Source organism: Semicossyphus pulcher, unplaced genomic scaffold (genome assembly GCF_022749685.1).
Source record: "Semicossyphus pulcher isolate SPU_LCO1_2020_fin unplaced genomic scaffold, fSemPul1.0.p SCAF_18, whole genome shotgun sequence".
NCBI classification, from domain to species: Eukaryota; Metazoa; Chordata; class Actinopteri; order Labriformes; family Labridae; genus Semicossyphus; species Semicossyphus pulcher.
The window spans coordinates 16,293,776-16,307,704 of NW_027211691.1; the positions used below are offsets into that span (position 1 = coordinate 16,293,776).

At 45.0% G+C, this 13,929-nt stretch overlaps 1 protein-coding gene across 3 annotated transcripts in view; it reads left to right on the forward strand.

The window, feature by feature from the left end:
- nck1b (NCK adaptor protein 1b) overlaps positions 1-13,929 on the forward strand; it is a 30,911-nt gene that overhangs the window by 2,791 nt on the left and 14,191 nt on the right. Inside the window, exons 2-3 of one of the 3 annotated variants that reach the window (XM_069667436.1) lie at positions 9,090-9,142; positions 9,647-9,887. In XM_069667436.1, the coding sequence (XP_069523537.1) occupies positions 9,662-9,887 (226 nt within the window). In that variant the 5' untranslated portion in view covers positions 9,090-9,142; positions 9,647-9,661. Of the gene's footprint in view, positions 1-9,089; positions 9,143-9,646; positions 9,888-13,023; positions 13,109-13,929 lie in introns of those variants that run through there. The other 2 variants (XM_069667437.1, XM_069667438.1) reach the window with 2 other exon arrangements.

Below are 13,929 nucleotides of genomic sequence, written 5' to 3' on the forward strand. Positions count from 1 at the left end.
AGGACTTAAAAAAGCAACATTGAGTACTGTGTTCTTAGAAGTGTAAACTACTTTATTGATCAAAGTAGACTTTGAACTCACAGCCACATTTACACTGAAGCTATGTTTAGACTGTACATCTTTACATGGTTTGTGTGAATTTGTTGAACTACTTTATAATATAGTGTTACATCACAGCCAATGTCCCCACAGCTAGACTTGTGCTTACACTGTAGGCTTCATCAATTTAACAGAAACTAGGCGGTTCCTGAAACTGTGCGTAAACATTTATGCAATCTGCACAATTCTAGGAAAAATGACAAATAAGGAGCTGGAAGGGTCAGAAAATGTGGCCTGTCTGTCCTGCAGCGACGTTTAGTGTTATGTGACAGCTGTCTCTGTCAGGAATAAAGATTGAGCCACAATATGTCATTAGTTGTCAAGAAATATGCCAACTTTAAAACATATCTCTCTCACTACATTTTCTGACATAGGGTATGTATTGACAGGAAGCTGAAAATTTGACTGAGGAGCAGCTAAACCTGCAGACAGACTAGGGGTAGGAATCGCAGGGTAACTCAGGATATGATACGCAATATAATATATTGCAATTCTGCCATAATTAATCTGATTAACTTCTTCAGCCAATGAATTTCCTTTCATGTTACCCTCATTCATGTCATAGGTGCCACTGCTAGGAGTAGTGACGCGGTAAGTCATCTGTTTGGATTGGCAGATATTTCTCAATTAGGCTAAAGCCAGCCTATCGATAACTGTATTGCATGAGTCAGGACGACAATGTATTGCCGTATCGATATTTTTTCCCGCCCCAAATACAGACCAAACTTTTGAAAAAACTAGTAATCCAACTGAAAATCAGAGGGCCAGGTTATTGATTGTTTAGCTAATAAATCAAGTGTCGTGGCCAGCCTTAAAACTGAACATCAAATGACAACCGTCCATCCATTATCTGTACCGTTTATCATGTTAAGAGTCACAGGGGGCTGGAGCTTAACCCAGCTGTCATTCGGCGAGAGGCGGGGTACACCCTGGACCGATCGCCAGTCAATCAGGGTTGACGAATAGAGACCTTTCATGCTCACACTCACGCCTACGAAATTTAGAGTCACCAGTGAACCTAACATACATGTCTTTGGACTGTGGGGGGAGTACCCGGAGAGAACCCATGCATGCACGGGGAGAAAATGCAAACTCCACACAGAAAGGCCTACTTTGTCCGAACCCGGGATTCGACTTAGTAACCTTCTTGCTGTGAGGCGACAGTGCTAACCACTGCTCCACTGTGCAGCACCAAATGACAACCAGTGTGGCATAAATTCCCCCAGACTTCTAAAATGACTCTACGAAGTCTACCCAACATGTTACCCGTTTCTCTAGACAGAACTAGTCGTTGGTGTCTAAATCACTTCCTCTCAGTAGGGCTGGGAATTGCAGGGTAACTCACGATACACGATAAGTTGCCCGTGGTAACGATAATATCACGATACAGCGATTCTGCGACAATCATATGATGACGCATCACGATATCTGATTAACTTCTGTCATTTACTTCTGTTGTCGTTCATGTCATGTCATAAGCACCACCGCGAGGAGTGATGATGAGTGACGCTGTCAGGATATATTGCTGTATTGATATTTTGTCCCACCCCTGCTTCTCAGTGTAGTAACATGCGTCATCTACTAGTGTGATCTGACTCTGAAATGAAATGTTCTGATCGTACAAATGGTGACTAAAAGTAAATAATGACTCAAGACAATGTACTCCCAGTTTGTTCAAGCACATTCCTCCCCGTTTTCCAAACGTGCAAGCTTTTCCTCATATATTCCTCTTTGTCTCCCTATCACACATCTCGTTGATTTTGTACAGATTCTCGTGGCATCACCGTGCGATCTGGAATGCCTCCTGCTCTCGAGATGCTCATACACAAGTTCCAACACGTGTCCCTCCCAGAGGTCCCAAGTGGCTTGTTTAGTCCTATTGTGACAGCACCCTGGGGCTCATATTTGCCAGGATGTACGAAAGCGAAGAGGAAGCCAGTGTATCCATTTCATCTCCCTGACACAGGCTGTCTGGGATTATTATCTCGCGGTTTACAAATGATCTGCTATTTTGACTGCCGCAATAATTTTTTCCAGAAGGCTGCAGTAGCTATAAGGTTTACAGCTCTATTACACTGCATGAGCACATTTAGGTTTTATTCTGATTGTGTCTTTTACTGACTCCTTAATGCTACAATAGCCTGACACCACACACAACTAAAACCACAAACAGATTTATTGTACTGTAGTGCTGCAATGTTAGGAGTCCTCCTGCTTTGTAAACTTGGATTAGTCATTGGGAAATCCCCTGGAGCTCTTAGAGTTTGGTGAGGTAACCTGAAGGTTCATTTTGCTGCTGCTGCCTTAAACCCAAATTGCTTGGATGTGGCAACAGTTGAATCTGGTAGCTGTAAGCAAAAAAGGCCACCCAGAACAACAACTCCCGGGCGTGGATGCGGATGTGTAGGCTTTCGGATGTAGGTGGGGTCTGAAGAAAATTGATCTGTTCTTCCATTGAGGTATTATGTTCTGGTGCGTATTTGCTTACAGAGTGTGTTTTCAGGCTGCTACGTTGCACTCATTAAGTATAATTACTGGAAGGAAATCATAAAATAATGTGCGGCTCTGGCTTATGCTCAATTTAATTCTTCAAATGAGGTAGTCTTTACACAAAATGTAACCCTTTCTGCAACACGGGACGTTTACTGCAAGCATGTTGTTTTATAAGGATGCTTGGATCAGGTGTTTCAAGGCCGATACAGACCACTGATTAACTTTATTTTCTTTTTTAATAGTTTGCTCTGTGAGGCAACCACTTTTGATTTTTTTTTTTTGGCTTTATTGATGGGATAGCTGAAGAGAGACAGGAAATGTGGGGAGTAGAGAGTGGGGGATGACATGCACCTTATCTGTAGGCAGAGACGTGGATTTCCAGGACGGCAAGTGTTCTGGTTCCCGAGTGTAGTACGCTTGTAGTCCGAGTAATATTGACCAATCACGTATCAGCAGGCTGCGGCATATGCAGGAAAAACAGTCCGTGTGGAGAGCAAAAGCAGGCGGAACGTAATGCGCCGTGATGACATCCCAGCTCCCATCAGCTTCATCTGATGATGATTTAGCTTCTTATTAACCTCTATAAACAGTAATCTGCATGCTAACAGCTAACAATCCGTTCTAGAGCTAAAATTCAGCTTGACCTAAAATCCCTGACGCGGCGTCACGAAAGCCTTTCGGCGTTCAGATTTCCTGACTTCCTCAACTGCATCAGAAATTATTGATCCAACCTCCGTTCAACAAACGAGCATTTTTAAAAGTAGTTTTCTTCTCCTCTAGAGGACAGACCTGACCTACAATGCAGAATGTGGAAAAGGAAGTCGTTTATCGCTAACCGCCGCCTACATGGCCCGGCATGTTCACCATTGTGCCCAGAGGCTATATCGTCGTCAGACTATAGCCAATTGGATGCGAGATTGACATGCACCAAATAATTATAGACCGGGAGTCGAACCTGGGATCAGTGTGGCGAGGACTGTAGCCTCTATATGGCGCCTGCTCTACCAACTGAGCTAAACCAGCGCCCCCAGCAGCCACTTTTTTGGGATGTTTAATGCCTTTTGCCTTAATGTCTTTTCTGCTGATCTCACCATTCCAAAAACAGGAACCAAAATGAGGACTGTTGGATTATTGCATATTATAGGTCAACAGACAAAAGCAATTTTCTATATTATGATTTTTTTTTCAGATGCCTCGGCTTCGGCATCGGCATCTCATCCCGGTTTTTAGCCAGAAAAAACCCCAGGGCCTTTTCTGCGTGCGCGCGGCGCAGTAACATCCAGCCTCACATTTGTCAGATGGACAATATGCCATCGTTATAAACTGGGAAGTGAAAATAAGGAAATAAAAAACTCTACAAACCGCAATATGGTTTAAGACATTTTTTATCACTTTTTATGATTGTGAGTTATAGATGGGTGCCAAATCTTCCATCTGATGAAAGATTGATGCCATAGATCTGATTGGTGCGTACATGAAGTTAAAGGGGCCAGGCTAAATGTTGCATGGGACTTCATTCGACATATTTCAAACTGTGGCGTTTGTATACACTTCTCACAGATTTGTTTGGGCTCAGAGTGGGCCTTTTGATGTGAAGTTGGCCTTCAAGACAGCTCCAAACTTTTGGTGTTGGTCGTTGCTATGAGAGTAAATCTCCAGCAGTTCTCAAAGGACATGAGCCCCGGGCTATTTTAGGCCATTCCCAACTGCTGAGGGGGATCCCGAGGGCCGGATAACCAACTGCTTTCACACAGTCAGGAGCCTATATGCTCAGCCCCCAAACACCAGAGCCCCCCTGACCTTAATTAAGTTTTAATATGATAGTGTTTTGCAGTGTGGAGCATCATATTTACGTGGCGTTTAAGTTTAAATTGCTCCTGAACCTGATCTCTCATTTCTAATTGACGTCCATTACTTGCATCAATGCAAAGCAGAGATAAGGTATCTGCACTCAATCAAGAGGTCAAGCCTGCGCTCTGTCAGATTGCATCACTTTCCCATCATCCGGTCACCCTTGTGTCCACACTTCCTGTCTCACAGCTGGCCTGCCAAGTCTCCCATGACCCTTTGCTGCTATGCTGCTGTTTTGTTTTGAGAGAATCTAGGACAGCTGGGATGAGAGATGCAGTCTCACGGGTTTTAGCTGCCGCGGTGCGATGCAGGGAAGGGGAAAAAAAGAGCACACAACACTGTTTCCGTCAGTCCTGCAACTGTCTGTTTCCTGTGAGGCAGACCAGCCCACCGTTTGCCAAAATGTGAGTTTTGGTGTTAAGTAGGAGGAAGTGCAGCAGTGCCAGAGGGGCTGAGTGAGCAGTGAGCATACAGAGCACATTCCAGAAGGCAGCAGAGGCTGTGATTTTAGCAGGCTGTCACAGGGATTAGGTTACTCTGTCTGCCTCTGTGAGCTCATGCTGTTGCTGTCTCAGTGCCTCAGCAATCCTGTCGAGCAGCGGGACACTGTTTGCTCCCACTGGGAACACAGACAAGGATCCATAATTGTTCTTTTAGGCTTGTGTACAGTATCCAGTTGTCGTGACTTACAAAGAATGTCCCATTCACTGGAAACCACTCTGAACCCTCATACTATCCCACTCATTTCCTCCTAATGCATATCTCTCATATTGTTTCCTGATAGCATGCGCTCCCAAAGACACCACTGGGCGCGCTCTCTCACTACAACTACATGTGTTTTTTTTCCTACTGAAACAAGAGAGTTGTGGCAGCAGCTGTAGAGTGCAGGAAGTGGTGAACTCGTGTCACTGTTGTATCATAGTTACTCGCAGAGTTGCGCTCTGCATCTCTTTCACACCACTGATATGCAGTTGTTGTGGTTTGTGGTTTACAGTGCTGCTTTAAGCCTCTTAAATTTAATTGAGTAGCTCACAAGTATTGACTGAAAATCACTCCCTTAAGTTTTAAAAATAACAGTGTAAGATTTGAGTAGGTGGTCTGGCTGATGAGAAACAGTTGTGACCGGTGTTGGCACTCTTGAGAACATGAGTGGATTGCTGATAGGAACACTAGTTGACCTGTTGCTGACCTGCAACCGCAGTGATAAGTGGACCTGCTTTATCAGCTTGGTATTTAGAGTACTGTATATGTGCATGACAGAATGCTGCTCACACTTTCTGTCACTTACTGTTATCACCACAAATAGATAAAGGTTTTTTTGCAGTTACAACATCAAATCAGACTCAAATGGTGATTATATGACGAACAGGAAATGAATTGATAATTCAAAGAAAAATGGCTTTTGTTGTCTTTTCTTTGATTAATATCTTCCTACTTTTAAACATTTTTGGCTGGCCGCCGGGGTCAGCCCGACACATGGGTCTGTAGAGAGAGAGTCGTGACATCACAATGGCAGATCATGGAGCATATTGGACCTCCACTGACACGACTCTCTGTCTATACGGCTCTGGATACTTTGTTCGAGGAGTAGGCGGGGCTGCTCCTCTGCTCCTCGTCCGCTGTCCTCACCTGCTTTCAAACACGTCATCATCGGCCTCATAAGGACAGTCCTTGTAACAAATTGCCCACAAAAGCGCACATTAAGCCGATGCGGTCAGCCACATACTAGGTTTTGACCTCGTCTCGTTTTGATTTTGCTCAGTTGATCGGACAAAACAAGCAGTTTGAGGTCATCATTTTGAAGTCCAACAATTGATCAATCATTTGTTTATTCCATGGATAATGAAAACTATAGCTGTGTCCCAATTCAGGGGCTGCATGCTTCGGAATAGGTCTTCGAAGACTGATTGCATCACAGCGTCATTTCGAAGGCTGTCCCATTTTGAAGGCTCCTTCAGATACTTTTCTGGGGCCATGAAGGATCCATCGGGTGCATCTTTCATGGCCCAACATATCCCGAGATTCATTGTGCACCAATTCAAGATGGACCTCGAAACTTGACAACAACAATCTTTTCTAAATAACTAAAAAAACAATGCCCAAGTTACGTGAAGTTCGTTATGATAGCTAGTTAGCCAGCTAGCTACCTGTTTCTAGGTGACAGGAGCTGTGTCTGGTGACACAAGGTTGAGTGTGGGAACAAAGCTGTTATTGCGAAGCAGCAGGAAGAGGAAGTGCGACCTTAAATTGCTGTATTCTGCAGCATTGCAGTTTTATGAGGAAATGTTCTATAAGAAGTAGCCACAGTTAGCTGGGAAAACCCTGCAGTTACCACCAGCCACCAGATTTGACCACCTGCCCATCATGCCGTGTGGTCTGCTCTTCCCTGTTGACAACCGCTAAGCTCGTGCTTACAGATCCTGTTTTCACTTTATGTCTGGTACCAGGGTTATTTTCAGAGCTGGAGTTGCTTCATCTATACGACCAGTTAGTCATCAAACTGGTCATATGGCAGGGAGCAGTGAATCATCACATCATTCCATCTGTGACAATCCTGGCTAATTGTTCTTCTCCTGAAAGCCTCATTCTGAATAATGACTAAGCAGTTTTTTACATGTCTAAATATAGCTATTGAGTGCTTAAATTGTTACAGAGAAGGAAGCATTATAGGAGTTAATGTCAAACTAACCATATGGCAGAAAAACAGCCTCACACTTGTTGCATCTTTTATCTCAAAAGGCTGCTAAAACTGTGCCCTTAGCATGCTAGCTTAAATTTTTTGCACTGTGGGTGGGGGTTCACAATGGACGGGGTACCTGTAATTCTGCCGGGCAGCAGAGTAAACGGAGCTCCGCTGTGGATACACCATCATCTGAGCAGTTTGACCCGTCTGACCTCGCGTTTAGTGCTTTGGAGCGGCTCGTGGCCTTGGCTCAGTCTGGAGCTGCGGCACGATTAGCCCAGAGCATCTGTCGCCCAACTTTTTTTTTTTTTTTTTTGATCCTCCCTCACATCTGCACCATCGTAAGTCACGGCCGTGTTAATGTGCACTTAGTGCTCAGCCAGCCTAGACGCGGGGGGTGGTGGCACTTTAAAGAAGCAGAACTGGGATGCAGTGTGCTTTCTGAAAATGGGAGATAGCTGCAAGAGTCCTACATTGAGGGGAGAGTATAAAGTGGAAAGTGAGGGAGTGATGTTGTAAATGGAGAAGGAGCACATATACACACTCGTCAGCCTCTTTGGCAGACTGTTATCCAGCCCAGCCCAGGGAGTGGAGAGATTGTTGCCTTTGTCTCGGTGAAAGAGGCAGCACTCGAGGAGAGTAAATCAGCTCTTTGTTTTTGTGTGCCGCTCCCTAACATGTCTCCCAGTGTTCATTAATTTAATTAGACATGGAAAAGAAGCAGGCAATAACATGCCATAAGATACAACCACAGTATACACCCTAATGCTTTTGGTAAACAGAGTCAACAACACCCCCCAAGGGGGAAAATACCCCAGCTTTAGGCTCTTGTCATGTTCTCATCCACGCTTCTTAAGATAAAGAGACGAGAAATATACCATCTCAGCACTGTCTTAACTTCCTCTCTTCGGGTCTTTGCTGCTGCTTATTTGCTGTGTATTTAACTCCTCTTGGCTAGTCACGCAGAAAGTTACCTCTGCTCCGAATGTTTGCCTAAGATCAGGTTCGGGGCCTATCTCAAGGCCAGCTGCAGCTGAAACTTAGACACCACTGCTTCAAATAAAAACCAAGAGCCCTCGATCAATGAGGTCACTGTCTGGTCCCTGAAGACCGTCAGGGAGGAGGGGGGGGGAAAGGTGAAACTCCATCCACTCCCATGACGTCAGAGCAGCTCAGCTTGTGCTGCGGTATTAACCTAAGCGTAGCCTAGCTGTGCCGAATGCTACACCACGAGTCATAAGACCAGTTGTTGTGAATGTGCTCATTGTTTGCTTGTGGATCACTGAACTCCCAAATCATACTTTTAAAACAACCCGGGGAGGTTGAAAGTTCTGCAGACAGCGGGGGCCATGCTTACAATGCAGATCACACAATCACTGCATTTGCATAGGCAGCACACAGGAATATTTATAGGCCTGTGCTAAATTTAAAGCAATATCCGCCATCATTAGTGCAGAGCGTGAGCTGCACTCGCTGACGTCGCTGCACTCGCTGACGCACAGTGCCCCTCTTCTTTACTTCCCCCTTACAGTCATCTTTGCCATCTTCCTGGCTTCCAGGTCTGATACTTACACAATAGACAATCGTTGGACTGCTTCTGAGAGGAAGTCATCCCCTCTGTAAATTTCAGAAGAATGTGGATACTTAGAGATTGGCCCTGTACTTTCTGGCAGCTGTGAGTGTTTGAAACCGAAAAGAATAGTCATTTCTGTCTGTTATTTTAAGAGCACAATTGGTTTCAGGGGAAATTATGTCTAAAGAGAATAAACTGTGGAAATGGCGGCTGGCATTTCTTCAGGATTTTGGCCATAGCTGACCATATCAAGGTATTATTATACCATTAGTGCTATATCACATGTTCAGTCGCCTTCAAATCACTTCAACTAAAAATGCAAGTTTTAGAGTAAGGAATCTGAAGGAGTCGGTTTCTAATTCTCTCGCATTGTCTCTGTTTTTCTCGCAGGTCTACAGAGACGTAGCAGAGCCCTTGAAGTTCTCAGCTTTGATGCAGCACAGGTACAGCTTTCTATTTCAAAACCAGCTTCTAAATTTAACTTTTGTTTGTCTCTCGCAGTACCTCATCATTTTGTGCGGAGCAGACAGCAGTGCAGGAGAATAAAATGCAGATGCAGGATGAGAACAGATTCTCAGAGGGGAGCTTCTGTGAAACCCCAGTTCCTAATAAGTTTCGTTTTTCTTTAATTAACTGCATATAGACTTGTCCTTTATTGCAAAAGTACAGAAAAAAAACACCAGCATTGCTCACTACTTCTGCTTATCAAATTCCTGTACTGTTTTTTACCTCAGCAGAAATCTGTCATGTTTTCCTCATCATTCACAGTGGTATGAACTGGTATAAACGTTGCTCCTGCTACTTCCGCTGAACATAAGCCAACACAGACCCAGATTACTTTGTGCATTTGAAAGCTCTTCTGCTTAGCTTTATTGAAAGTTTCTGTAATTTAGCAAATTGTACTCCCTCTAACATCTGTTCTCAATCGTCTCCTCTCTCCCCACCAGTGAACCTGGTTCAAGATGACGGAAGAGGTGATTGTCATCGCCAAGTTCGACTACATGGCCCAGCAGGACCAGGAGCTGGACATCAAGAAAAACGAGCGCCTCTGGCTCCTCGATGACTCCAAGTCCTGGTGGAGGGTCCGAAACGCCACCAACAAAACCGGCTTCGTGCCGTCAAACTACGTGGAGAGGAAAAACAGCGCCAGGAAAGCTTCTATTGTGAAGAATCTCAAAGACACACTAGGTAAAGATATCAGCTTTGCAACAGTGTGTGTCCTCCTGCCCTGATCTCTCAGGAGCAGAGTCGCACAGGTGTTGTCTGCTCTGTCAACACAATAGTTATATTTCTGGGCACTGCCGTTTGCCAGGGGCCTTGTACTGCCCGTACGTAACTGTGTTTGTAAGCCAAGGCTACCATTTGTCTTTGCTTAATTCTTCTTGATGACAGACGCTCATGATAATTTGGGATATACACTCCGACCACTGGCATCCAGTCAGGAACAAAGATTTGTTTTTCACGTGTTGATCATTTCTCTGATGTGTTTTTGATGCTTTTCACCCTCTAATCTCTAAGTAGTTCTGCTCTGCAGGGCATCATTGTCGCAGCTAAGAGCATTATGGGATAACCACGTTTGTTGGTGTACTTCGGTCATGTTTGTTTGGCACCGATCTCATTACATTAGGTTAAAGGTTCAGGCTGTGCTACAGCATTTGTTACAAAGACCCAAAGGACTCAAACAGACCTGTGTGCTAATTACACTGTTTTATGCAGGCTTTGTGTGGCTGTGATGATCATCTCTGTTTACAGATTCTGCAGAGAAGCGTAGAATCTGTAGGCAGGGACGTGGATTTTAGGGACGGCAAGTGTTCTGGTTTCCGTTTGCAGTATGTTTGTAGTCTGAGTAACATTAACCAATCACGTATCAGCAGGCTGCAGCGTATGCAGATAAAACTGTAATAACATCCTGGCTCCAATCAGCTGTCATCTGATGATGATTCAGCTTCTTATTAATCTTTTTAAAGCTCCTGTGAGGAACTTTCAGTTTATGTTGATTTTGGCGCCCCCTGTGGACAAAGCCGTACCTCTTATCTCTTTGATGATTTTGTCCTGTACATGCTCAAGTGGTGTTTTTTAAAATCTGCTTCGTTTAACAGTCATATGCATCACTCACTTTAAATATTTTCCATAGAAAATGTAAACAAAGGCAGCGTGCAGTTAATCGCTTCATCTGACATCTACCCCCCGCCAGTGGTTTCAGTCATTAAAAATAACTATATAGAAATAATCAGTCTTGTTGCTGATGGTCTGGTTTGCATTTGGAGGTCGTATAGAGTCATCAGAATTAATTTCAGTCTGTTTCATTACCATACAAAAAATCCTCACAGAGGCTTTAAACAGGTCTGCATTAAGTTCAGCTAACAATCCGTTCTAGATCAAAATTCACCTTGAGACAAATTTGCTTGACGCTGTGTCACGAAAGCCATTCAGCTTTTAGATTTCCCGACTTCCTCGAATGCATCAGACATGATGGATCCGACCTCCGTTCAACAAAGGAGCATTTTGAAAGTAGTTTTCTTCTCCTCTTGATGACAGACCTGACAAAGCTTAATTTTTACTTTTTACTAATCTGCATCATGATGCTGAAAAAACGTAAGACCCGTTAATTTCAATTAATCACTAGAAAAACAGGTTCTTTTCTCTAAACAATTTAGCACACGGAAAAGGAAGTCTTGACTGGAAGTGGTTTATCAAAGCTAACTGCCGGCAATCTCCTGGCACGTTCACCGATGTCCCCAGAGGCTACATCGTCGTCAGACTATAGCCGATGGGATCTGTGATTGCTGTGATGATAATGCAGTCTGTTAAGTCACTGTCAGTGTTTTGTAGTTTTTTTCCTTGCTTTTGTGAAGCTGAACTACAAAGCCAAAGCATCTGCTGTTTATGGGCCCACTTGACAAAAACACATCCACGCTTGCGAGGCTGCCTAAACAGGTAGCCTTGTCTCCCCTCCCATCTTTGATGTGGCGATGACGACGTACTGCCGCGCGGGGCGACCTCTGTTAGGAAGCCCCGCGCCCCCACAGTGACTTCTCTTTGCACAGAGGACTGAAAGAAGAAGGGGGTTGTTCTTTCTGAGAGTCGCTAACCAGAAGTGTGTCATCAATTTGTTGCTGTATCACACGCTGCAGTGTTTGCAAAAGACTTATCTGTCGGACATGTGAACTGCGGCTTCCTGTAAGCTGCACACTGTTTTCTTTTTCATGTGTGTACGTTGGTATGTTGTGACACTAGGGCAGCCGTGTGTGCTGAAAGGCTCTGTGGAAATATGATATCGGAACAGGAAACGGCCTCTTGTTTATGTTCCTGATAACTCTGACTTTAATTCTAAGACTCCTTTTTGTTTCTGCTCTATTTTCTCGCTGCTTTGCCCTTAAGTGTGTCGGGTTATTTGTCCTTGTGTTGTGTGTGCGCATGTGAGGTTAGCTGGGAGTTTATGTTGTCATGCATCATATCCACAAACCTCCCAACGATTTCCCACCTGTCACTACCTCCATTGATCAAATAACCTGAGGTGAACAGCTGCAGGAGTGACACACACAAACTCAGGTCTTATAAACCCAATAAAACACAGCCTCTAATGTAAAACATGAGTTAGGGCAAAGCAGAGCCTCGTTAAACGCTAATACAATCAGAGTAAGCTTGTAAATACGTCACCTTCATTTCTCCCTTTTAGGACGCTTTAACTGTCACATTAAGAGCTGGTATGTTTTAGACTAACATATGAGCACTCTTTCTTATGTTATGTGGGAGGGAAAAATCTCTTTCTCTTTTTGAAAGGAGCCTGCTGCTGGGTGTGGAGTGGTGTCATCGATGGGAGGAATGTGTGAGTGTGAATGATCCCTCTGCACATGACTGTGTCGGGAGGATTCATGTTTCCTGGGTTTGTTGTAAAGTTCTGAGTGTGTCTCTGCAAACAACTGCAGTCATGTGACGCTCCAGCACTCTCTGACTCACTCAGCCGTTGCAGCGTCCCCACAGATCCCTGCTGAGTGTTTTAAATTAGCTCCCTACTCTCTTAGAAACACTGCAGCTAAATGTTGCCTTCACTTTCCCTCTATCTCTTTTCTTTCATCTCTTTTTCTTTCTGAGTCTGAACTTCACCCCCTCCTCCCTCCCTCCCTCCCTCCCTCCCTCCCTCCGTCTTCCCCTTTCCATGAGGCCTCAGCCTTCCCGAGCTGCACTTCGAGGGCCTCTCTATCCCAGCACTCTCATTGGCTTAGCTCAAACCACATGGTACCGGAGTGGGCCGCCCCTGCTCCGCTATCCGCCCCAGCTCTTCTGGGTGTTCACATGGAATAACTCCACAGCTGCAGTGGGAAGAAAGCGAGGGGCCGGGAAAGAGAGGAGGGAGAGAGACGGCGAGCCCAAAATGGACATGGCTAACCTATTCAAACATTTCTTTCGTGAGTTTTTAAACTTTCCTCGTCTTGTGTTGAAGTTGTTCCGACTTTGTTTTGTGTTTGACACGAGTTTGAAAGAGATTCCGTGTCGTTTGTTTTTCCCTCTCCGTCCGTGCAGGAGAGGTTGTCAGGCTTTTTTTTTTTCATCTTCCCTCTCTGATTTTTCTCTTTGGTTGTAAGTCGGTAGCGGCGTCAGGTTAGCCAAACGAATGTGTCACAATCAGAGCAAGAGGAAACTGATTTATTTGTGCTAACATGTTGAGCTGGCAGAGGCAGAGAGGCTGTCTCTACAGTCTTTTGAGGCTGTGTCTGTGTGACTGGGTGGATATGCTTTTGAAAAGCCTTCTGCTGTGCTGAAGCCTGTAATTGCCTCAGCAATCCCTCTCTGTCTCTTCCTTTCAAACACACACACACACACACACACACACACACACACACACACACACAGTAATCCCACTTCATTTTTTAGAGTTTGTCCTCATGAGTGGGCTGCAACTCATGCTTCAGGACCCCTCAGGAGTATCTCAAGATGTAGCCGAAGTCTGTTTTCTTTTATTCTCCCCTCAGGGCGAACTTTCTGGGAGGGTCCTCCACCCCCCCTCCACCCTCCCCACCCCACCGCCACTCATGGGCTACAGTCGAAGGGACGCGGGGTGCTCATGTAGAACACTGTAGTCATTGTGCGGGGAGAAGGACGGGGTCCCTGCTGATTGATGGGACCCCTGCTCCCATCTCCCACACCTCGCGCGGTTATCAGAGGAATGTCAGTACCTCGGCGGCTCGGTGGGCGGCGGATACTTCACAGCCACGCTGACACACTTTTT